Source organism: Pseudorasbora parva, chromosome 13 (genome assembly GCF_024679245.1).
Source record: "Pseudorasbora parva isolate DD20220531a chromosome 13, ASM2467924v1, whole genome shotgun sequence".
Classification (NCBI taxonomy): Eukaryota; Metazoa; Chordata; class Actinopteri; order Cypriniformes; family Gobionidae; genus Pseudorasbora; species Pseudorasbora parva.
The window spans coordinates 5830079-5855196 of NC_090184.1; the positions used below are offsets into that span (position 1 = coordinate 5830079).

Genomic DNA, 25118 nt, shown 5'->3' on the forward strand with positions numbered 1-25118 from the left:
AGTGTACTGATGTTACAATAATATGATTGTTGAGACTGGAATAACAAATAAAAGTTTGGACTTGTTCATCGACATAAAAGTTTTGAAACCGCACACAAACTCATACAATGTCTAATATATTGAAGTACTCTCCTCTTAAATATTTTTTGCATTTAAATACAACATTAGCTCTATTAAAAGCATCTGTGGCATGTTGTCAGATTATAATTACAACTTGTCAGTCAGTTTGTAAAAAGCAATGAAAGACATGTTTATAGTAAGGCACTTACAATGAAAATCAAGCTGGCAAGTGTGCAGTACCTATTTCAAATAAAAAAAATACATTTAAAATATGCAAGTATCACACTGTTTTTTAAATAAACATTACACTTGTTGGCATGAGACTGTTGTGAAAGAATAATTAGCCAAACTTGTCTATCAATGCTTTATTCAATGCCAGTCACTTACACTTAGTCTCTTCAGAAGAAAACCAGGAATGGACATGGAAGGGATTTGACAGAATCTGACAGATCCCTAAAGCAGGTTTACAGGAGCAGAGCTCTGGCTCCCGGACGAGCCCCCAATAATGTTACAATTAAAGGTTTCTGTCAAGTCAAATTTATTTGCATTGCTCTTTTCATAATACATGTTCTAAAGCAGCTTCACAGAAATTCACGAAGTGTGTCCTAATTCATGTGCTTCATACATTATTCTGTCCCATTTTGTAGTATTAATAAATATTGTGAGTAATGTGGTCACTAATGTGGTCACATCACCACTGAAAATTCCCAAAAGAAAAAATGCACTACAGATACACAGAGGATTCACTTACTTGTAAAAATTGTAAATATATAATGATACCAGCTTTTTTATAGTACCGGTAGTACAGTGCATTTTCGGTACCCACTAATAGGCAGCTGCTTTCAGTCGCTGTTCAATTCTGATTCAATTTCTCATTAATGCAATTATCTAATCCTGTGTTTCCCAACCTGGGTGCTAATCTAATCGTATTCTCCACCTACAGATCGGCACGCACTTGCACCACGGTTCATCTCACATCTGTTGACGCATCTATAATATGGGGTTGTAACTTGGAAATAACGCTTAATTCTGGCAGTGTCAGAAGATTGGATGCACAATCCTGCAGTATGACTTCTTACAAAAACCAATGATGATCAAAAAGAGCACTAAAGATTTCTTTGTAGCCACCATTTCAATCCTGTGTATAATGCAGCTCACTGTCACTGAAGGCGTCATTAATTGATGATATAAAACTCCGGACGAGTTTTCTTGCGTGTGTCAGCACCTCAACTATAATACAGTCTGACATTAATGACAACTTAGATCTAACAGTGTGACATGGCTTACAGATGGGATCATTTTCATACAGTCTGACAAGAAACATTCGTAAAGGACTATTATAAATCACACAATGTGTCCCTGGCTTTAGAAAATCTTCAAACTTTGTTGGACCTTTAGATTAGCTCAAGAGCAGTGCGTAGAGAGGTTCATGGAATGGGTTTCCATGGCCGAGCAGCTCATCCAAGCCTTACATCACCAAGTGCAATGCAAAGTGTCAGATGCAGTGGTGTAAAGCACTCCTGCACTGGACTGTAGAGAACTAGAGACATATTCTCTGGAGTGATCAATCACACTTCTCGGTCTGGCAATCCGATAGACGAGTCTGGTTTTAGCGGTTGTCAGGATAACGGTACTTGCCTGGCTGCATTGTGCCAAGTGTAAAGTTTGGTGAAGGGGTGATTATGGTGTGGGGTTGTTTTTCAGGGGTTGGGCTTGGCCCCTTAGTTCCAGGAAAATTATCTCTTTAATTCTTCAGCATACCAAGACATTTTTGACAATTTCATTCCCCCAAATTTGTGGGAACAGTTTGGGGATTTGCTTCCTGTTCCAACGCGACTGCGCACCAGTGCACAAAGCGTCGGTCCATAAAGACATGGAGGAGTGAGTTTGGTGTGGAGGAAATTAATTTGCCTGCACAGAGTCCTAACCTCAACCCGATAGAGCACCTTTGGGATAAATTAGAGCGGAGACTGTGAGCCAGGCCTTCTTGTCAAACATCAGTGCCTGACCTCACAAATTTGCTTCTAGAAGAATGGTCAAAAATTCCCATAATAACACTCCTAAAGCTTGTGGAAAGTCTTCTAAGAAGAGTTGAAGCTGTTATAGCTGTACCCTATGGATTAAGAATGAGATGTCATTCAAATTCATGTGCATGTAGCCAAAATAGAGATAACAGTTTATATTTTTGCAGGAATATAAACAATCACTGAGATTTGCTATATAGTATATATTGCTTTATGAGAATATACAGTACATATGGAGATAATGTAGGATATAATATATATCCAACTTTAAGTTGGATCCAACTTTCAAGTGTAGCATTGAAATCTTTATTTAAGATTTATTTAAATACTAATCTTAAATAAAAAAGATGTATTTAAGTACTAATCATTCATTCACCTCCTGCTTTTCATCATGGCCAATAAAAGAACTGGATCGCATTTCAGCAACAGGTCTGAGGAGGGTGTTTAATCTGTCCACAGGGGGGTCAGATCAGTGAGATCCAGTCAGGGTTTACTGTGACAGCCCGTGGAGGAGGCAGCATTGTTCTGGCTTTTTGAATATCGCCTGGAGCTGCTATCACTTAAACTTAAACATCATCCGATTATTAGGCTTATGGTTGTTTGAGCTTATTGCTTTGTGTCAGGTGAGCAAAGGATTTAGGCTCTAGAGACCTTTGAATATCAGGGATTTTTAATTCCATGCTGTAGTTGCTAAAATATAGGCTTGTCTGATTAGAGTTGATTATAAATTGTCTTGAGGCTGCAGATGAAATGAGAACATTTTTATTTGACTGGCAAGAAAAAAAATATCTAAACAAATTAAATGAAGCATATGGCCTCTGTTTAATATATAATGTACAATAGTAGCTAATGTACAATAAATTATGTATGCTATATAATTTTTGGTCGTTTTATGTTTAAATGCATTTCTATTGTGATAAACTGAGGGCATTTGCAACATTGACACGTTTATTGAACTGAGTTGAAACAACCCTAAACTAAATTGTGCTAAATAATGACACTATAATTAAATAAATTAGTTTCATAATGGATGAATTTTACAACATTAATATTAATTTTCCTGTTTATTCATGCGAAGTTGCTTTAAAACAAGTTGTATTGTATAAAGCTCTATAATGTAAATGTAATGTGTAAATGTGACTTGAATTCTGAGATATAAACTCACAATTGCTTGATACTTTTTTTTCTCAGTCAGAATTGTGACTTTATAACTCGCAATTGTGAGGGAAAAAAAGTTATAATTGTGAGATAAAAAGTTGTAATTACTCTTTTTATTTTTTCATCTAGTGGCCGAAACAGGCATCCATCCATTAGGGCCCATCAACTCTTTAGTAAGCCCAATTCTTCACTATATCTTATTTTGTGTTCACCAGAAGAACAAATACAGGTTTGGATTAGAATAACGTGAGGATGAGTAAATGATGACAGAATTTAAAATTTTTTGTGTGAACTGTCCCTTTAATATTCCATTTATGGAAATACCATACTGGATTGTTTAATTTATACAGTGTTTTACTAGTGTCTTGATGTTGTGGGGATGGGCTATTGTTGCATGGCAACAATCGTGATTGACAGTACTGTTTTCTTGAGAGAGGCGTATAATAATAACGCTATCATATGGTCTGGCAGATTTTGGGCTCGGCACCAGGGATGACAAATGTGCTCACGCAATAATTCAATCTGCTCTCCCAGTTCCTCAACTTTAAGGGGACTTGCGAAGATGAGTAGTTGGAGCAATTAAGTTGGTCAGTCATTGTTAATGTGTAGCACCCAAAATATGTGCCAGGTTGTTTATGGAGAAGTGTTTTTTTATGAGAGAGAAAGTAAAGAAAACTTCGCAGACAGATTGTGATTTGGTGAATGTGTGAGAATGGAAGGTTGCCTAAGAATATCAGTAACTAATTAAAGTTTTCTTCCGTACGTCACTTGCTAAATACGCTGGGTTCTCAGAAATAGTTAAAGTAACTAATGTTTGTATAGGAAATCACTGAAGGAAACTAAAGCTCAGATCCATGCTGAGGAGCATTAAAAAGCAATAACAAATATAATTTTTTTGAATACATCATTATTACATTACTATCAAGGATGTAGCCAAATTTCAAGAATCAGTTTGTAATCAAACAAATTGATCTGGAGTTAAAATGAATATTGTCTTTTTGCGGTAGTTGTGTGGTATTGGTATAAATTATATCATATCAAATTAATCATATCATATCATCAATCATATATATCATATTAATCATATGAATTCTTGTATCTCATATCATGTATCATAATATATCATGTATCATATCTCATATCATTTATATCATAACATTTATCTCATATCTTACATCACTTATCATACTGTATATCATATCACTCATATCATATCTCATATAAATATATCATATATTTGATCTCATATATCTCTTATCTTAGCTATTCCATATAACATACAGAAAATAAATCATTTTGAATGGTTAATTATGAAGTTCTGATGTCAAATACTTTATTCTTTCCTCCTGTCTTTCTTTCTGTCTAGGAGAAGAAATACACTCTATTAATGGTGGACCCAGATGCTCCTAGTCGTAAGAAACCCTCTCGTGCTTACTGGAGACATTGGTTACTGGTTGACATTAAGGTACGTCACATCTTCCAAAAAAACACTTTGAACCGCAGAAGCTGTCTCTTCCTAATTTCACAGTTCCAAAAACGTATTGAGCGTTATAACCTCTGACTTCATGAATGTTTGTCTGTGATATAATAATTCTTAAAGCCATTTAATATAAGTCAATACATTTTATATGAATATTACCAAGAACAAAGCCTTAAAATAAAGGTTGCTTAAAGCAGAGCTTGGCACGGACAATCCTGGACATAATGTGCAAAGCAAAAGGTGTCAGAAACACTTTGGTGGGCAAACAATTCCTGGATCGCGTGGACCGTATCTGCACCTTCCATGTGCTTCACACTTGTGCTGCGTTTCCGATGAGTTACATAATTACTGAGTAAAAATATCATGTTAGTCATCAGCGCTCCGCTCCGACGGGATCTAGAGGCAGATTCATCAGGCAGTGCATGGGGACGCCTTGTTTAAACAACCGGGAATGAGACACACTTTAATTGCTCAATAATAAGTCAATATTCTTTCATCCTTTCTTAATCTCGCAGGCTATTTTTTTATATGTACTTTCTTTCTCAGATTTTCTTGCTGAGGTCTTATTGGTTCACAAGGGAACCCATTGATTCCATAAAGTTTGTAACTAGCATCTAGAAAAATGACTGACGTGTCTCACGTACACAAGATACCAAAAATGATTTTTTTGATGAATTACATTCCCCACATTCATGCTTCTCTGTTTTGAAATGTTTCTGGAAATCATGTGGTCGAATGGCTCTCTTGTGGAACGGGAATGATTGCACGTCAGTTCTGTTTTAGAGAGACAGGAAAGCGGAGTGCAACAGGACTACAACTATTGTCCACTTTGTTGTGTTTTTTACACCTAGTTATACAGGAAGTATCATAAAGATTCAATTGAAGATGTTATTGTGGTGTGGCAAGCAGCGGGCGAGGGACCGCGAGAGCGGGCCGGTGATTAATGTTAACGAGTGCCAGCTGCGTGGCACACCGGTCTCGTCTCGCGGCCATGTGACGGGAGCATAAAAGGAGGAACGATGGCAGCGGAAGACGAGAGAGGACCAGGCCTGGAAATTATGTTTCGTTTTGTTTTATGTGTTTGTGGGCAGTCGTCCGTGAGGGGCTGCCCGCGGTTTTACTTTCATTTTGTTTATTTATTTGGAATTAATAAATGTGGTTAAACGTTCGCCGGTTCCCGCCTCCTTCCTTCCCATCTACAAACTTCGTTACACTGGTGCCAAAACCTGGGGGGAAGGAGGGACATGCTGTCGAAGAGCCCTCGCTGCTGAGGGGGATCGCGGTGCTGAGGAGGTCGGGCAGCGCGGATGAATGAGGACCGCGAGGGCTGCCCGAGGCGATGGTGCTGGAGCGAGGAAGGTGGGACAGAGACCTCGCTGCCGTGCCCCTGGGTCGAGGTGGGGTGGCTGCCGTCCGAGAGGGAGCGGAGGAGTCGCCGCGCTTGCCGTGAGCCGGAGCCTGCTGCCATCCGCCTGAGAGGGGAGGAGCAGAGAGCGCGGGGCTCGCTGCCGGGTCCCTCAGAAGGAGGAGTCACCGCCGGCCGCCAGGGGGCGGAGGAGAATCGAGCTGCCCACCAGGCATCCAGTGCCATCGCACAGCACCGCGAGGAAGAGCCTCTCAGTGGGCGGAGGGCCGAACGGCAGTGTGTCTGGGAACCGGACCAGAATTTTTTTTTTCTTTTTCTTTCTTTTTTTCCCCCTCTCTCCCCTCTCTCGTCCGCGGGCTCCTCGTGCTCCCATCTACATTTCTCTCGCCCCTCTGTCCTTACCCCCAGGTGCCGCGGCCGCCGTGATCCCCCCCCCCCCCCCCCCCAGTCTCGGGAGTGCCCCCCGGCCTGCGAGGGGCGATGGGGGTATGTGGTGTGGCAAGCAGCGGTGCGAGGGACCGCGAGAGCGGGCCGGTGATTAATGTTAACGAGTGCCAGCTGCGTGGCACACCGGTCTTGTCTCGCGGCCATGTGATGGGACCATAAAAGGAGGAACGATGGCAGAGGGAAGACGAGAGAGGACCAGGCCTGGAAATTATGTTTAGTTTTGTTTTATGTGTTTGTGGGCAGTCGTCCGTGAGGGGCTGCCCACGTTTTATTTTGTGTGTTTGCGGGCATTCGTCCGTGAGGGGCTGCCCGTGGTTTTACTTTCATTTTGTTTATTTATTTGGAATTAATAAATGTGGTTAAACGTTCGCCGGTTCCCGCCTCCTTCCTTCCCAGCTGCTAACTTCGTTACAGTTATATTTATTTATTTCCTTACATTTACATTAAAAGGTGAGTTCCAAACCCGTAAGACTTTTGTTCATCTTCGGAACACAAATCTTTTTAATACAATCTGAGAGATTTCTGTCACTGCTGCTCAACTACTATGATACTTCAGAAAGTTCATTAGGAGATTGTAAAATGAATCCATACAGGCCCAGAGTGGGCATCGGGAGAATTCCAGATGAGCCACTCATAAATCGGACGGGTAGTACCACCTTGACTCAAAAGTGGTTGCACACGGGACGCAGAAAGCCGGACTTCTCTGCCGCTTTCTCTCTACATGCAGGAAAAGCATGCAACGTTATTGCATGACTGATAATTGAGTTAACCAATCATAACACATCTTTTCTTTGTGTTTAAAGCAGTGCATCAGTTTATGCTATGCATTAAAAAATGTCAATTGGTAGAGAGCACGGATGCTCTGTCTCACTGTACACAAGCACAAAGTCAGAGAGAAAAAGTGAATCCGCATAGGCCTATCTACCATGTACAGAACAGAAAAAACATTTAGGTGCTAGGTTTAGGTGCTTGTTAGGGCTGGTCTTGGACATTAAATCCTGGGCTGAAAACGTCCCTGAATCCATATGAATCAAGTTGTTAAATCCATATTTTCTGAAGAGACACAATCACTTTATATTATGAATTTTAGGCTTTTATTCACATATAAACATAGATCAGCGAACATAACCAGAAGCTTTAACGTGCTGCGTAACACGAGAATGAACCTCATTGGTTCTTGCTGAAGCTCAAACGTGCTGCGTGACACGAGAATGAACCTCATTGGTTCTTGCTGAAGCTCAAACATGCTGCCTAACACGAGAATGAACCTCATTGGTTCTTGCTGAAGCTCAAACATGCTGCCTAACACGAGAATGAACCTCATTGGTTCTTGCTGAAGCTCAAACGTGCTGCGTAACACGAGAATGAACCTCATTGGTTCTTGCTGAAGCTCAAACGTGCTGCGTAACACGAGAATGAACCTCATTGGTTCTCGCTAAAGCTCAGACATCTCCGTAACAAGATAATGAACCTCATTGGTTCTTGCAGAAGCAGTAGCCATATAAACTAACAATTACACTAAACAGAACATAATCATGACATTAGCTCCCCCTCCCGGAAGGCACGACCATGCACCGTAACAGAAATAGTCCAACAGGAGGAAAGAGGGCGGTGGAGGGTGTGGAGCTAGTGTTGGACCGGGACAACCAGGAGGAGTTGGGGGAGACAAATGCCAGAGTGGAGCTTTGGCTGAAGGGATGTTTGGAAACTGGGAGCCAAACAATGGAGGCGGGATACGGTGTGTGGAGGAACCGGCGGAGCAGAGAGGGTGACACCCACGGCCAGGGCCGACCTGTTGGCTGTTAGGACAGAGCTGAAGATGGGGACTCGGTTGACCGAGGTGACGGTTGAGTGATTGAGGACAACAGAGTAGTTGAAGTGGGTGAAGGTTGAGCCGAAGGGGTGGTGGGTTGAGGACCTGGAAGAAGCCAGAAGCTGAGCAAAAACCGGCCGAGGTTGATCCGTTTAGTCAAGGAATATGGAATATAAATAACGCTTTAAAATAGACTTTACTGTAAACACAGAGTAAAAATACACATGCACTAAACAATAACAGATAAAGGACTGAACAGAATGGGGAGTATAAATAACTAAACAGGAACAGCTGGAAGACGATTAACTAATCTGTAGCCATGGAAACTGAGGACTACTCATATTATAGACATGACCATATTTGTCGATTATTTGAGGTTTTCACAAAAGTTCTTTAAGACCTCGTCTAGCTATCCCAATGCTCCAAATAGACATTAAACCTCTAAAAGTATCTTTATTTGTGAGTTTTCTGAAAGGAGTACCTTTCCCTTGTCCATTTTTCTTCTCTGCTTCCTTCCCGAACACTGGCTCTTCCACTCAGCAGAGGTTTGGTATCGTTTTAAAGCACAGCATTCCCACTTTATGAATATTCATAGCGAATTCTCGACGGCATGAGTCTGAACCAATGAAATGTGATTTTCAAACTCATGCTGATGTAAACAAATCAATCTTGAGCTAATTGACAGATCCAACATCAGACAGTGCGTGATCCCGATATACACATATACACAGAATTATTACAGTATTTCAAAATATTGCCATGTATTCACATCATCTGTTATGACTTAAGTGAACGTTTGGTTAACTGTTGGAGAAAGCATCTGATGTGTTTTAGATCTGTGCGGTACAGTAGGTCCTAATATATAGACTGTCTGTCTCATTAATATTAATCAAGCCATTTGAAAACATGTTTTGAATATGTTTTTTCCTATAGATATTAGACAAGTCAAGGCAAGTTTATTTGTATAGCACATTTTATACCCAATGGGAATTCAAAATAGTGGTAACATATGCATGAGAAATTAGAATACCATGTATAAGAACTAAAAATTAAAAACAAGGATAATTAAAACGGTTGTAAAGATAATTATAAAGTAAAAAAATAAATAAAAAAAGGTCAAATACAAAACAATAACGATAACTCATTGTGACTCTTTTTACCAGCGTGGATCACTTTTTTTGGTTCTTTTTTTTTTGTTGCTTTTTTGTATTTTCCATTAACTTATACTTTTACTTTCAAAACTTCAAGGTCCCGTTCTTCGCGATTCCATCTTTCAAACTTAAGTTAGTGTAAAATGTTGCTGTTGGAGCATAAATAATACCGGTAAAATGATAAAGCTCAAAGTTCAATGCCAACCGAGATATTTTATTTAACAGAAGTTCCCTTTCAAAGCCTACAGTGAACGGCCGGTTTGGACTACAGCCCTGCACTTCCTGCTGTAATGACGTCACTAGAACCGTTTGTTGATTAACCCTCCGCCGACAAGAACACGCAAAATAGGGGGCGTGGCCTTGTTGCTCTCCCTCGTGGAGAAGAGCGCGCATTCAGCGCTTGCATCTCCCCGTTATGGTAAGAGGCGGGACCTTTCTGGGCAAAGTGCGCTAAGCTGCCGTCCAATCACAACACGGGAAGCGCTGGCCCAATCAGAACTCGTTACGTGTTTCTGTAGGAGGGACTTCATAGAACAAGGAAATCATCAGGCCGTTTTTAGGACAGAGGAAACAGCGCTGTACAGATAAGTCCATTGTGTGAAAAATACTGTGATTTTTTACACACGAAACATGAACTCATGTTATATTGCACACAGTAAACGTAATCAAAGCTTCGAAAACACATGAAGAACGGGACCTTTAAGTTTATTTAATATTTTAAAAAAAGTATTTTCATACTTAAGTGCAATAAATATCACATACTTTAAAGCTTTTACTCAATTATTTTTCTAAATAGAACAAAGTCATTTTCTGCTTCCTTCTCTCGCACATCAAGCGATTATACTTCTTGACTATACTTCAGTTGACCACAACTAATGTGTGAGCTGGTTAATGTTTATATGGGAATAAAAGCCTAAATTAAATCTGTCCATCATATGAAGTGAAATTTGGACTAAACCACATGGAATAGTTTTGTGATCTCTTTATGAATTTTTGATGCATCAAAGTGGTAGTTGCGTACCTGTCAACAGAGGGACAGACATTCGTCTCACATTTTCATCAACAGATCTTCGTTTGTGTTCTGAAGATGAACGAAAGTCTTACGGGTTTGGTGCGAGAGTAAATGCCAACAGAATTTTCATTTTGGGGTAAACTAACCCTTTAAAGCCCTGTCCATTCCTTCCATACACATTTAAAGGAACAGTTCCTAACAGTTTACTATTTTACTAGTTTTAGTTAACAATGCCAATGATTTGGAGTACCAAATGCGATAGAAAGATCACACAAATGAGAAGTATTTGAGCTTCAACAATTAGTAGGTTATTCTTTATTGTCATTTTCAAAGCTTGAATGAGCCTCACTTCTCATTCATTTACATTGTATGGAAAAAAGCAGCTTCTGCACATTCTGCCTTTTACTGCAAAGAAGACAAGGATGTTTGAAAAGCAACATAACGGTGTGCAAATGATCTCATTTCTGGGTGAACTATCCTTTTGATTCTACCATTTCATTGTGGTTTCGTGACAGGGTATCTATAAAATACCACTAAGGACGATCCTGCAGCTACAAAAAGCATCACCCTTTTTGCAGGCGTTTTACTCGTAAATCTTGATGCAAATACATTTGCTAAAAGCAGCATATGATCATAGTCCCTGAAAGCAAACTAGCTCAGCCCTGCCCTTTTCTCCTGCTATACTCTGTCTTACAGAGGCTAGCCTCCTCCCCGTCTGGCCAGGCGACACATTGTGAATAAACAAATGTATTTCAGGTGCTCAGACAGACAACCTCTCAATATCCTGTCACTGTGTGGGTGGCGGCATGCCGCCTGTCTGCTCCCTGATTGGCTGTCTCGTTGTGCTGTGTGTATGATGAGGAGCCGTGGTTGGTCAGAGGTTTAATGAGGCTGGTGGGAGGTGAGTAATTGCCGCGGTGACTTCCTCTAACCTAGCTGAAGTTATAATAACATCCCGTGTGAATGTGTGGAATTATCTGTCCTGGAATACTCCTGGGCTTCAGACTGAAGCAGGTGCCACACAAATGAACAATTCCCCTCTCATTCCAACACCTTATTTAGAAGTCTACCCGGTAATTCCTTTTTTTAGAAATTAAATTACAACCCTGATTTGGCTTGTTACTCCCCCATACAAGCAAACGTAATGTCTTTTGTGTATTGCATGCAAACACGATAGGAGTGCAAAAGTTGTTTTTCATTTTCCCTCTTCTATCCGAACTCATATTGGAGGACATGTTTTATCTCTGTTTTGGTTTCCCTACTAACCTGGCTTTGACTCTTGGGATGTCTAAACATCACATCTCTCTTAGTTTTTAATGAGAAACTAAAAATGAAGGTGCATTAAACGCAAAAAAAACTAAGAAACTCACCTAATGAACTTCAGTGTGTACTATATATGTATATAATAAAACTTTTTTTGTGTTTACAGAAAAAATGGCACAGTTTTATTAGCTGCTGAAAATTCGCACAGGTAACAGTTTTGAAAATCACATTTCTTGGAATATTTTTTTCTTTCTACATTTTTCTTATCACAATAAAAAAGCTTTACATTCAGGACCTTAATTCAGTGCTTCTTGGTTTTAATTGTCAACTTAATGAACCCAAAATTAAGTAATTAATGAATACGTCAGGTGGTTAAACCAAACATGGCACGGTAATATTCCAGAAAAAATGCATTTTTCCAAGACACAACATCAACTGGTAACACTCCATTTATGTTCTTGATACACACTACATGTACTTAGTAAATGATGCATAATTACATTAAACTAACCTAACATCTATCTATATATCTATCTATCTATCTATCTATCTATCTATCTATCTATCTATCTATCTATCTATCTATCTATCTATCTATCTATCTATCTATCTATCTATCTATCTATCTATCTATCTATCTATCTATCTATCTATCTATCTATCTATCTATCTATCTATCTATCTATCTATCTATCTATCTATCTATCTAATATTTCTGTAATATAATTACAGAATATACATATGAGTATTTGTACATATAAGTGTCGATACAGTCTTTGATATTTGCTCACTCATGGGTCATACTTGGTCATACACATCATGATGGACACAAATAAACACTATCTCAAATTGCGCATGCACATTTTACCACTGTTTCGCGAAATTTCACAGTCATAATCCAGCCATTTCACTAGGAAGCCGTGTAATCGATCCATGTGAGTTTCGCGTGAGGAGGAAAAGTTCCCCACGCAGAAAGTGGCTTGAAAGTGATTTATCTGTGAGTTGTGCTTCATCCATTAGACATTTGAGCATTTTCGCCCTCCAAATTGTTTGCTAATGTCACAGCACCTTTAGTGTTCAGACAGTTTCTGCCTGACGGATGAGAAAATCCTCTGGACTTACATTAAAAGGGCAATGCTGTGTATTCAAAACATCTCAGAAGATCTTTGCAACCACATAGAAATGCCCTAGCACTTTTGTGTGGACAAGCACCATCTCATTCAAAATCTCATTCATTCACTGATTCATTCACCTCCCCTGTCTAACAGAAAATGATCTATGCATTCTCTTGAATCCAATGTCTTATCCAGTCCTGTGGTAATCAGCGGTTTTGTCATCAGCGCTCATACAAGTTTTGCCTCGACCTTTGCCTGTCTGAAGGAGGTATTTCTATCACTATATTGGAACCATATTTAGTTTGTCATTTCCTCTGTTTGGCAGCATGTGTGCAGATGGACCCTTCCTCCCATACCGCTGCCAACTCGCCACTCGCAGTCAGTCGCCATCTCCAGTCACCACTCGAGATTTCTGGCACCCGCCGCAAACCAGAGAGCTCACTCCACACATTTGTGTCATTGTGCTGAACATATCTCCCTCAGTAACACATAATCTTATGCTCTTCGACTCTTCAGCCAACAGTTACCATGCGACCGTTCTCCGCTCGGGCACTTGAACTGTTCCTGGCTTAGAACTGACCAGTCCTGCTTTTCTCTGAACCAACCATTCATCCATCTCAAGATCCTGTTAACTGTTGTCTGGGACTTTAATGAGAGCTCTTGTCTGGCGATTGACACAAGGCTTTGGATTGTCACTTTTTGTACAAGATCATGATTATATTTATTTTGCTTTTAACTTTATCGAGCATTTTGTTCATTTTGGTCTTTTCAATACAAGCCATGTCTCTCAGTGTGCCAAATTATTTGCTTGTCATAGAGAGCTTATCTAATGCTATTGCTGTGGTGTTAGAATGAATGATAGATCGAATCAAGCAGAGATGTGGCATTACTTTTCTGAGCAGTCAGACTTACAAAGTTGTCCTAACCAGACATGGCATGATGTGACTCAGTGATACACATTAAAAAGTCTTCTCCAGGTTTTTATCCTGACCAGCTGTGACAGTTATATGCTTGTGAGTGCAAGTGAGTAGTGCGCTTGCACAGAGAGCTCCGCCCACACACACTCTGATTGGCTGTGATTTGTGATTGATTTTGTCTTGTCTGGTGTGGACAGACAAATTGCTTGTCACTGGAACTTATCGTGTTCCAAATGGTTGGAACAAGGTGTTATGATTTTATCTGGGCAGACAATATAGTGGGCAAACAAATCCCTAGGTCCTAGGTCTCACATTATTGGAGGAACCGGAGGCGTATTTTAATGGCAAAAAAATTAATATAATAAAATAAATAAATAAATATATATTTATTTATATACACTATATTGCCAAAAGTATTGGGACACCCCCCCCAAATCATTGTTGAATTCAGATGTTCCAATCACTTCCATGGCCAAAGGTGTTGCTGCATCCAAGCCTTACATCACCAAGTGCAATGCAAAGTGTGGGATGGAGTGGTGTAAAGCACGCTGCCACTGGACTCTAGAGGAGCGGAGACGTGTTCTCTGGAGTGACCAATCCCGCTTCTCTGTGTGGCAATCCGATGGACGAGTCTGGGTTTGGCAGTTGCCAGGAGAACGGGACTGACTGCATTGTGCCAAGTGTAAAGGGGAGGGGTTTGGGTTATGGTGTGGGGTTGTTTTTCAGGGGTTGGGCTTGACCCCTTAGTTCCAGTGAAAGGAACTCTTAATGCTTCAGCATACCACAACATTTTGGACAATTTCATGCTCCCAACTTTGTGGGAACAGTTTGGGGATGTCCCCTTCCTGTTCCAACATGACTGCGCACCAGTGCACAAAGCGTCGGTCCATAAAGACATGGATGAGTGAGTTTAGTGTGGAGGAATTTGACTGGCCTGAACAAAATCCTGACCTCAACCCAATAGAGCACCTTTGGATTGAATTAGAATGAAGACTGCAAGCCAGGCCTTCTCGTCTGTTGTCAGTTTATGGTTTTTCACTGTAAATTATAAGATTACTCAAAAACTGTACATTTAATAGTATTACTAGTATAGAAATGTCCCATTAGATTTGTTACAGTTTTTCATTGTCATGAAAAAAAATTATCATTACAATCTTTTACAGTCAAATGTTTAACAGTGTAAAGAATAGAGTGTTTTTTGTTTTTTTTGTTTTTTTGGTTAAGCAAACAACCCGAATGGCTGAACTATGATAACCGTAGTATCAAGAGTGAAAATAACTTCTGAATCTACTATAGGCTATTTACACCGTGGACGCCTGTTGATTTCACATTTAAGGAAGCTGATGCAGATTGAATTGGTAATGAAGTTATTAATTCTGTTGGAGCAGATGGTGATGGAAGAGGGGAACGGGGAGCTGAAATGCCCCTGTAGCTCACCACTCAGCCCGCCTGACCCATTCTGTCTCTCAATTCCCTCCTGCTCATGGAATACTACCAAAAAACAATCCCCGAACAGCTTGTTCTGCCTCAAACGGACTTTTCCTCCAGATCACAACGCTTCTATGTCTTGCTCTGTCTGATTTTAGTATCTCTTTCTCTCGCTCTCTCTTTCTCTGCACATAAAAGCGGATGTTTTTGTTTGCTCTGCCATCAGAAACAAAAGGTAGAGTCATTAGCGATAGAGAGTAGTTTCGTTATGTAAATAAAGTGCTCTGTGAAAAATCCTTATTTACTTTTCACCCTAATAGTCCACCCACAGATTGCTATATCGCATCACCCAAGAGCTGCTGGTGAATCCAATAATTATTACCTGTAATCTTGCACAGGAGTTGTGCAACGTTACAATTATTATTTTAAAATGCTTTCATTGATTTCATGGATCAAGTTCTCTTGCATTGCATTTTCTTAATCTGTATTTTGTCTTGATTCCCAGTAAAAAAAATAATAATGAATGAACAAACAAGATAAATTTACTTTGAAAAAGATGTTAAAACATGGTTTACATAATATTATTGTCACAATTCACCAGTATGAGTGCCCGTGATCACCACTAGAGGGCACTCCACCCGGACTGTCATTCCATCACAAACTACATTACCCATAATCCTTGGCCTAGGACTCATTAGCACTCACTGTTTACACCTGTGTCTCATCACCTCATTACCTCTGCCTTTATAAGCCTGGTTATCTCTGTCATTCATTGCGAAGTCTTGTTTAGTGTCACTACTGCGTTTCTGAGTGTTTCTTGGTCTTGGATTTCTTGCCTTCTCTGTGGATTACCTAGCCGGACAAGTCAGACCCACATCAACATGTTTGGTCTGGAAACTCCATTGACAGCTCAATCCGAGGGGCGGGATAAACGGTTGTCTTTCAAACTCCCTCTGCACGCGATAGGATAGCGCTACAACCAACCAGAGCAACGAAGGTGAAACAGAGCTCATTGATAGATTAAACATTCACCATATCCGGTCGGCTAAACTCCGAACACATCTTCCCTTTTTAAGAATGACTTCAGTGCCGTTCTTTTCTCAGAGAAAATCTCAACTCCAAGTCTTCCAGAGTCGCGGTCAAAGCTGATTCGAAAGACCGCCGTTCGCCAGTTTCTGTGTTTACTAGAAGCACGCAAACGCAACTCGGCCGTCGTCATTATGGCCCCGCCCACCGACTCTATACACGATGTGATTGGCCCGTCCAGATTGAGAGAAATACAGCTCATAAGGGTATTGAGAGTTCCTAGATGACACCTGCGGGCAGATTAAATTTGCTGCCGCTAGGGGGCGTCTAGATTTCTAGACTATGGATTACCCTTTTGCCTTTTTGGATTGATAACCTGTTATGACCTCTTGCCTGTTTTTGGACTACGTTTGTGGATTACCTTTTCACTGAATAAATACTTCGTTTGGATCTCCTAACTTCAGTCTCAGAGCGGTAATTAAACACACATATACTGTAAGAATAATTATATATAAATGAATTATAAATATATATTTTTTATTTATTTGCAAATACCACATTATTTGTTTAATTTAATGCAAAGCAATTCAGATATTTCATGTGAGTAAACGCATTAGTTCACCTAAATACAACCTTCGTTTATCTTGGAAACACAAATGAAGATATTCACAGGCTTTTATTTTAAAAATGTACCAGCGAACATAAACTGAAGCTCAAACATGCTGCGTAACACGAGAATGAACCTTAATGATTCTTGAGGAAGCGTTTTTATTCACAGATAAACAATCATCAATTCACACATGAGTTGTGGTAAACGGAAGCTCAAGTATGTTTACTTGGACTAAGAGGTTCATTCTCGTGTTACGCATCACGTTTGAGCTTCTGCAAGAACCAATGAGGTTCATTCTCGTGTTACGCATCACGTTTGAGCTTCTGCAAGAACCAATGAGGTTCATTCTCGTGTTACGCATCACGTTTGAGCTTCAGCGAGAACCAATGAGGTTCATTCTCGTGTTAGGCACCATGTTTGAGCTTCTGCAAGAACCAATGAGGTTCATTCTCGTGTTACGCATCACGTTTGAGCTTCAGCGAGAACCAATGAGGTTCATTCTCGTGTTACGCAGCACGTTTGAGCTTCAGCGAGAACCAATGAGGTTCATTCTCGTGTTACGCAGCACGTTTGAGCTTCAGCGAGAACCAATGAGGTTCATTCTCGTGTTACACAGCACGTTTGAGCTTCAGCAAGAACCAATGAGGTTCATTCTCGTGTTACGCAGCACGTTTGAGCTTCAGCAAGAACCAATGAGGTTCATTCTACATTTACATTTACATTTAATCATTTAGCAGACGCTTTTATCCAAAGCGACTTACAAAAAAAGGGTAGAGCAATAGAAGCAACGAAACAAACAAAGCCAACAACCTGTAAGAGCTGTAAGAAATCTCAATTAATTAGCAGAGTACACAATTTTTTATAGCCAGCTACAACAAATACTCACGTACGGAAAATACAGAACACTGGATTTGGATAGCTAAGATAACAACCCATTAGGACTAAGGCTGATGCCCCAACTGTTGTCGTTAATGCGGATTCAGTGGCCCAATGGGTTGGTTTTGTATGGCATTCTAGCTAAACGCGCAGCAATAGCCATCGACAGCAAAAACTCACGTACGCAAAATACAGAACACTGGGTTTTGGTAGCTATGATAACTATGTAACATACCCGCCTGAAGGCACAAATCCGGATGAGAGACGTAGATATGATCAGTAAGTGCTATTCTGTATTGGTCAAGTGCAATAGGAAAAGTGCAAATGGAAAAGATGTGTCTTAAGATGTTTTTTAAAAATGGCTACAGACTCAGCAGCACGAATTGAGATCGGCAGGTCATTCCACCAGGTGGGAACGGTCCAGGAAAATGTCCGTGAGAGCGATTTCATGCCTCTTTGGGAAGGAACCACGAGGCGCCGCTCATTCGCAGAACGCAAGCTTCTGGAGGGTGTGTAAGTCTGAACAATTGAGTTTAGGTATAATGGTGCAGAACCAGTGGTTGTTTTGTAGGCGAGAACTAGAGCCTTGAATTTGATGCGAGCAGCCATTGGCAACCAGTGCAGTTTGATGAAGAGAGGCGTAACATGCGTTCTCTTCGGCTCATTAAAGACCACTCTCGCCGCTGCATTCTGGATCAGCTGCAAGGGTTTGATAGTGCATGCTGGAAGTCCAGCCAGAAGAGCATTACAATAATCCAGTCTGGAGAGAACAAGAGCTTGAACCAGGAGTTGTGCAGCCTGTTCTGATAGGAAGGGTCTAATCTTTCTAATGTTGTATAAAGCAAATCTGCAGGACCGGGTTGTTGCAGTAATGTGGTCAGTGAAGTTTAACTGGTCATCAATCACAACTCCAAGGTTCCTGGCTGTCCTTGATGGAGTTATGGTCGATGAACCAAGCTGAATGGAGAAATTTTGATGAAGTGCTGGGTTGGTTGAGAAAACAAGTAATTCTGTCTTTGCAAGATTGAGTTTAAGATGATGCTCTTTCATCCAGTCAGAAATGTCCTTCAGACAGGCAGCGATACGAACACTGACTGTAGGATCATCTGGTTGAAATGAGAAGTAGAGTTGAGTGTCATCAGCATAGCAGTGATAGGAAAAGCCATGTTTCTGAATGACGGAACCTAATGATGACATGTAGATGGAGAAGAGAAGTGGTCCAAGGACTGAGCCCTGGGGAACCCCAGTAGCTAGATGATGTGACTTAGACACTACACCTCTCCATGACACCCTGTAGGACCTACCAGAGAGGTAAGACCTGAACCACTGGAGGGCAGTTCCTGAGATACCCATCGTCTTAAGTGTTGACAGGAGGATCTGGTGGTTAACTGTGTCAAAAGCAGCAGACAGATCCAGCAGAATGAGCACTGAGGATTTGGAAGCTGCTTTTGCCAGTCTCAGTGCCTCAGTTACCGAGAGCAAGGCAGTCTCAGTCGAATGGCCGCTTTTGAAGCCGGATTGGTTGTTGTCTAGGAGGTTGTCCCTTTCAAGAAACATAGAGAGTTGATTGAACACAACTCGCTCAAGGGTCTTTGCAATGAAAGGCAGAAGGGATACCGGTCGGTAGTTTTCTAAAAGTGCTGGATTCAGAGAGGGTTTCTTAAGCAGTGGGGTTACCCGAGCCTGCTTAAATGCTGTGGGAAAGGTTCCCGTATGAAGAGAAGTGTTGACAATGTGAGTGAGTGCAGGAGTGATTGAAGAAGAAATGGCCTGAAGGAGGTGAGCGGGTATAGGATCAAGTGGACAGGTAGTAGGGTGATTGGAAAGGATGAGTTTAGAAATATCTGCCTCGGAGAGCGGAGAGAAGGATTGAAGCGTGTTCGTGTTAGTTGTTGAGATGTGCTTGTCAGTTTGTGATGAGGAGAACTGTTTGCTGATGAGGGATGTTTTGTTTGTAAAAAATGATGCAAAGTCATCAGCTGTAAGAGTTGATGAAGGAGGGGGAGGAGGAGGACAAAGGAGAGAGGAGAATGTTTTAAAGAGTTTGCGAGAGTCAGAGCATTTGTTGATTTTGTTGTGGTAGTATGTTGTTTTAGCAGTGGAGACATTTGTAGAGAAAGAAGAGAGAAGCGACTGATACAAGGTAAGGTCAGTATAGTTTTTAGATTTCCGCCATTTCCTCTCTGCCGCCCTGAGTCCAGAGCGATGTTCACGGAGAACATCAGACAGCCAGGGGGCAGATGGGGTGGGGCGGGCTGGTCTGGATGAGAGGGGGCAAAAACTGTCTAAGGAGGATGTTAGAGTGGAGCAAAGAGTGTTGGTAGCACTGTTAGTGTCCAGTGCTGAGAACTGAGCAGGTGGAGGGAGTGAAGATGATACCATAGTGGATAGGCGAGAGGGAGAGAGGGAGCGTAGATTACGCCGAAAGGTGATCTGTGTAGGAGTGCGTGTTGTATCAGGAGTCAGTATGAGGTTAAGAGTGATGAGAAAGTGGTCTGAGGTGTGTAATGGAGTAACTAAAGTGTTGTCCGTGGAGCAGTTGCGTGTGTATACAAGGTCTAATTGGTTACCTGATCTGTGAGTAGCCGTAGTAGATACTAACTTAAGGTCAAATGAAGTCAGTAGAGTGCTGAAGTCTGCAGCTAGGTGTTTATCAAGATGGATGTTGAAGTCACCAAGCAGAATCAGTGGAGTGCCATCCTCAGGGAAGCTAGAAAGTAACACATCCAACTCCTCCACAAAGTTACCGAGGTGACCTGGAGGACGATAGACCACTACCACATGGATTTTAACAGGGTGAGTAACAGTGATTGAGTGCGATTCAAATGAACTGGCCGGTAGAGATGGTAATGGATCAAATTTCCAATCATTTGAGATAAGCAAACCAGTACCCCCACCCCTCCCAATAGGCCGAGGAGTGTGTGAAAAAGTTAAATTGGTTGAAAGGGCTGCAGGAGTGGCAGTGTCCTCTGGTTTGATCCAGGTCTCAGTTAGGGCCATGAGGCTAAGCTGAGAATGAGTCCCAATAGATGAAATGAAGTCTGCTTTGTTTACAGCAGACTGACAATTCCAGAGACCAATTGGAATAGAGAGTAAAGTAGCAGAGGATGTTAGGATATAGCGCAAATTATTAGGATTGCGGCGTCTCATGCGTACAGAGCGTGAATTACGAGTGCTAGTAGTTATAGTTGAGATTTGGAAGCACATGGTGAATACAGATCAGAGAAAAGGCCAGATCGGAATTAGAAAAGAGCCGAACACAAATAATGAAAGGAAGATGATACTCAAGTGGCTTGTCGAGGTCCTTGCTCGAGAGGAGTTGCACAGGGAAGAGTTGAAGTCTTTACACTCGTCGGTCTTCACACAAGGAGGGCTTCACACTGCCGCGGACTATCACGCTATTTATACTCACTTGAGTATCGTTATTGAAAGCAGCTGGGAACGCCCCCAACAAACTATTCATTCTCGTGTTACGCAGCACGTTTGAGCTTCAGCAAGGATCAAAGAGGTTCATTCTCGTGTGTCTAAGGTTTGGTTGAGCTTCTGTATATGTTTGCTGATAGATTTTTAAATGTAAATAAAAGCCTACGTTAAATATGTTCATAATTTAAAGAGATTGTCTCTTTAGAAAATTTGAACTACACCGCACGATTCATATGGATTAGTTTTACAATGTCTTTATGAAACTTTTGAAGTGTCAATGGATGGACATAAATCTTTTAATTTAATGAATCAGTAAATCAATTAATTAGTTAATTTAATTAAAACGATCTTAATTTGTGTTTCGAAGATCAGAAGTCTTACAAGTTTGGAGCAACATGAGGGTGAATGACATTATTAACAGAATTTTTATTTTTGCGTGAATTTACTCTTAAGTTTCCAAATAGAGCCTATATACTTTTGGTGGCCAGTGTAGCTGTGTGGGCCTGACTGCATGACATTGCCAGTGTTTTTTCCCTTCATAAGGTCCAAACTGACCCTGACACACCCGTATATGCTCATCTCTTTCTCACACACTTCACATCCGACACAAGTGTGAGTCTTGGTCACAATGAATCATTTTGAGAATACATGCTAATCGCTAACAGACAGATTTTAAAGGAATGTTGTGGGTTCAGTACAAGTTTATCTCATTTCATAGCATTTCTTATGGTGAGGCAAGATGTAGTGGAACTAATGAAGCAGTAAACATTAAATATACACTGTTTATAGCCATAACATAGTATTACACCAAAAAGGGTCCATTTGTCAATAGTGTATCAATATACAAATCACTTTCTAACCAAACAACTTTGTTTTGGTCAAAACTGTGAATTCACGTAACCAATTTGAACCTGAAATCTGCGTTTGGAAATCTTTTACCTTCACAGGAAATCCATGATTGTGTATATTCCTATTGAAATGACTGGATATTGCCTGTGAAAATTTGCTGAACAACAGTAAAAATGACTCCACCTTTAGCTAGTTTAGGCCCATTCACTCAGAGAACGATAACTTTAAAAAGGTCATGAACTGCATTGTTTTATAATGTTTCCTGGGGGGCACTTATAATGTTAGTATGATTTTTTACATACAGAATTGTCATAATTTATAAATAAAAAGCATTTTTCCTCTAATTTTCCTCATTTTTTCAGCAGCAATAACAATCCATTCAAATATAATTTGCCAACATGTTTTATTCATATCAGATACACATAGTGTAAGTTACTGTAAAGTTTAATACATTCTTCTCCCAGTTCCCCAGTCACTTACTGATGAATTTAAGAGCTGTAAATCTGATTGACAGGACTCTGAACTGTGGTGCAAACAAATGTGGCGGCTCCCATCTGACATTATAGATCAAAATCAAGATCATTTATAAAGGTTTTTAAATGGCAAAAACACTCACAATTGGATTATTAGATAGTTAATGACATGGTAAGAACTTTTGTCAATATTTTAAATAAAAAGGAACGACTTAATAAAAGTGATACATCTGTCATACAGCGCTATTTTGGTTGAGTGAGTCACATGACAAGCATGACGCATCGCCATGGAAACAACACAGTGAAACATTTTAAAATAATGGCAAAAAAGGCAAAAAAGGCAGGTCCAAGGCACTCAGTTAAGTAAAGGATGAGGAAATAATTAAAAAGCCTTTATTTGGTATGGCTTAAATCATTTTAAAATACAAGAGCCAACATGTTTCGACCCAAATTGGTCTTCATCAGGGCAGAGCGCAGATTTTAAAATAATGGTTGCCTTAAACTCACTCTGGGGGTCAGCTAGAATATTTTAAATGTACACATGAAAGCGTTAAAATGTGACGTCAATAAAATACATTTTAACAGGCAAACTTAAAGCTTAGATAATTTCCATTTTGTTGGGGCTATTGGGGAAAGGTTGAACTCGGAACCCTTCCCTACCCCCAAAGTGGGTAATGGCAGAAAAAGTTTGAGAAACACTGCTTAAATGTGACATGAGAGATTATATGTGTGCCAGCGCGGCCCGTGAATGAACGTTATCATCTCTTCCTGTAGTCAAAGAATAAACGTGAATCGACATCTCAAGGTATATTGAGGATACATTACAACTTACTGAAACGTACCAAATGTTGTGTAATCACTCAATTACTGTTTTAACAGTGGAAAGACGTCAATAAAACAACTTGTACAAAGTTACATTATATTTACCTTAGGCTAAATAGAGAACTAGATAAACTTTCGCTTAATATACGGTGGGTACGGAAAGTATCTAGACCCCCTTAAAATTTTCCCTTTTTGTTATATTGCAGCCATGTGCTAAAATAATTTAAGTTCTTTTTTTTTTCATTAATGTTCATACAGCACTTCATATTGACAGAAAACACAGAATTGTTGACATTTTTGCAGATTTATTAAAAAAGAAAAACTGAAATATCACATGGTCCTAAGTATTCAGACCCTTTGCTCAGTATTTAGTAGAAGCACCCTTTTGAGCCATGAGTCTTTTTAGAAAAGATGAATCTGGATTTGGGGATCCTCTGCCATTCCTCCTCTCAGATCCTCTCCAGTTCTGTCAGGTTAGATGGTAAACGTTGGTGGACAGCCCTTTTTAGGTTTCTGCAGAGATGCTCAAGTGGGTTTAAGTCAGGGCTCTGGCTGGGCCATTCAGTAACAGTCACAGAGTTGTTGTGAAGCCACTCCTCCGTTATTTTAGCTGTGTGCTTAGGGTCATTGTCTTGTTGGAAGGTGAACATTGGGCCCAGTCTGAGGTCTTGAGGACTTTGGAGTTTGGAGAAGGTTTTCGTCCAGAATATCCCTGTACTTGGCTGCATTCATATTTCTCTCGATTGCAACCAGTCGTCCTGTCCCTGCAGCTGAAAAACACCCCCACAGCATGATGCTGCCACCACCATGCTTCACTGTTGAGACTGTATTGGACAGGTAATGTAGCCTGACAAGCCAGACCCACATCAAGATGATGGAAACTCACCCTTGACAGCTCAATCCGAGGGGCGGGAGTCTTTCAAACTCCCTTTGCACGGCGTGCACGCGATTGGATAGCGCTACCACCAACCAGAGCAACGAAGGTGAAGCAGAGCTCGTTGAAAGATTAAACATTTGCCGTATCCGGTCGCCAAAACTCCGAACACATCTTCCCTTCTTAAGAATGACTTCAGTGCCGTTGGTGGACAGCCAGACAGCCATCAGTCAAAGCTGATTGGAAAGACCGCCGTTTGCCAGTTTCTGTGTTTACTAGAAGCACGCAAGCACAACTCGGCCGTCATTATGTTAAGCCCCGCCCACCGACTCTATACACAATGTGATTGGCCCGACCAGAGTTTGGCGTTTACAGCTCAGAGGTGTATTGAGAGTTACTAGACGACACTTGCGGCAGATTAAATTTGTTGCCGTTATGGTGTGTCTAGATTTCTAGGCTACAGGTGATGAGCAGTGCCTAGTTTTTTCCACACATACCGCTTAGAATTAAGGCAAAAAAGTTCTATCTTGGTCTCATCAGACAGAAGAATCTTATTTCTCACAATCTTAGTAAACTCAAGCTTTCATGTATCTTACATCTGCCATAAAGCCCTGAGTGGTGGAGGGCTACAGTGATGGTTGACTTTCTACAACGTTCTCCCATCTCCCGACTGCATCTCTGGAGCTCAGCCACAGTGATCTTTGGGTTCTTCTTTACCTCTCTCACCAAGGCTCTTCTCCCCTGATAGCTCAGTTTGGCTGGACGGCCAGCTCTAAGAAGGATTCTGGTCATCCCAAACGTCTTCCATTTAAGGATTATGGAGGCCACTGTGCTCTTAGGAACCTTAAGTGCAGCAGAAATGCATTTGTAACCTTGGCTAGATCTGTGCCTTGCCACAATTCTGTCTCTGAGCTGTTCAGGCAGCTCCTTT

At 40.8% G+C, this 25118-nt stretch overlaps 1 protein-coding gene across 2 annotated transcripts in view; it reads left to right on the top strand.

Annotated features, from left to right (window-relative positions):
- LOC137038456 (phosphatidylethanolamine-binding protein 4) overlaps window positions 1-25118 on the top strand; it is a 188439-nt gene that overhangs the window by 73448 nt on the left and 89873 nt on the right. For both annotated transcript variants that reach the window (XM_067413032.1, XM_067413031.1), the window contains exon 4: window positions 4609-4707. In XM_067413032.1, the coding sequence (XP_067269133.1) occupies window positions 4609-4707 (99 nt within the window). The remainder of the gene's footprint in view (window positions 1-4608; window positions 4708-25118) is intronic.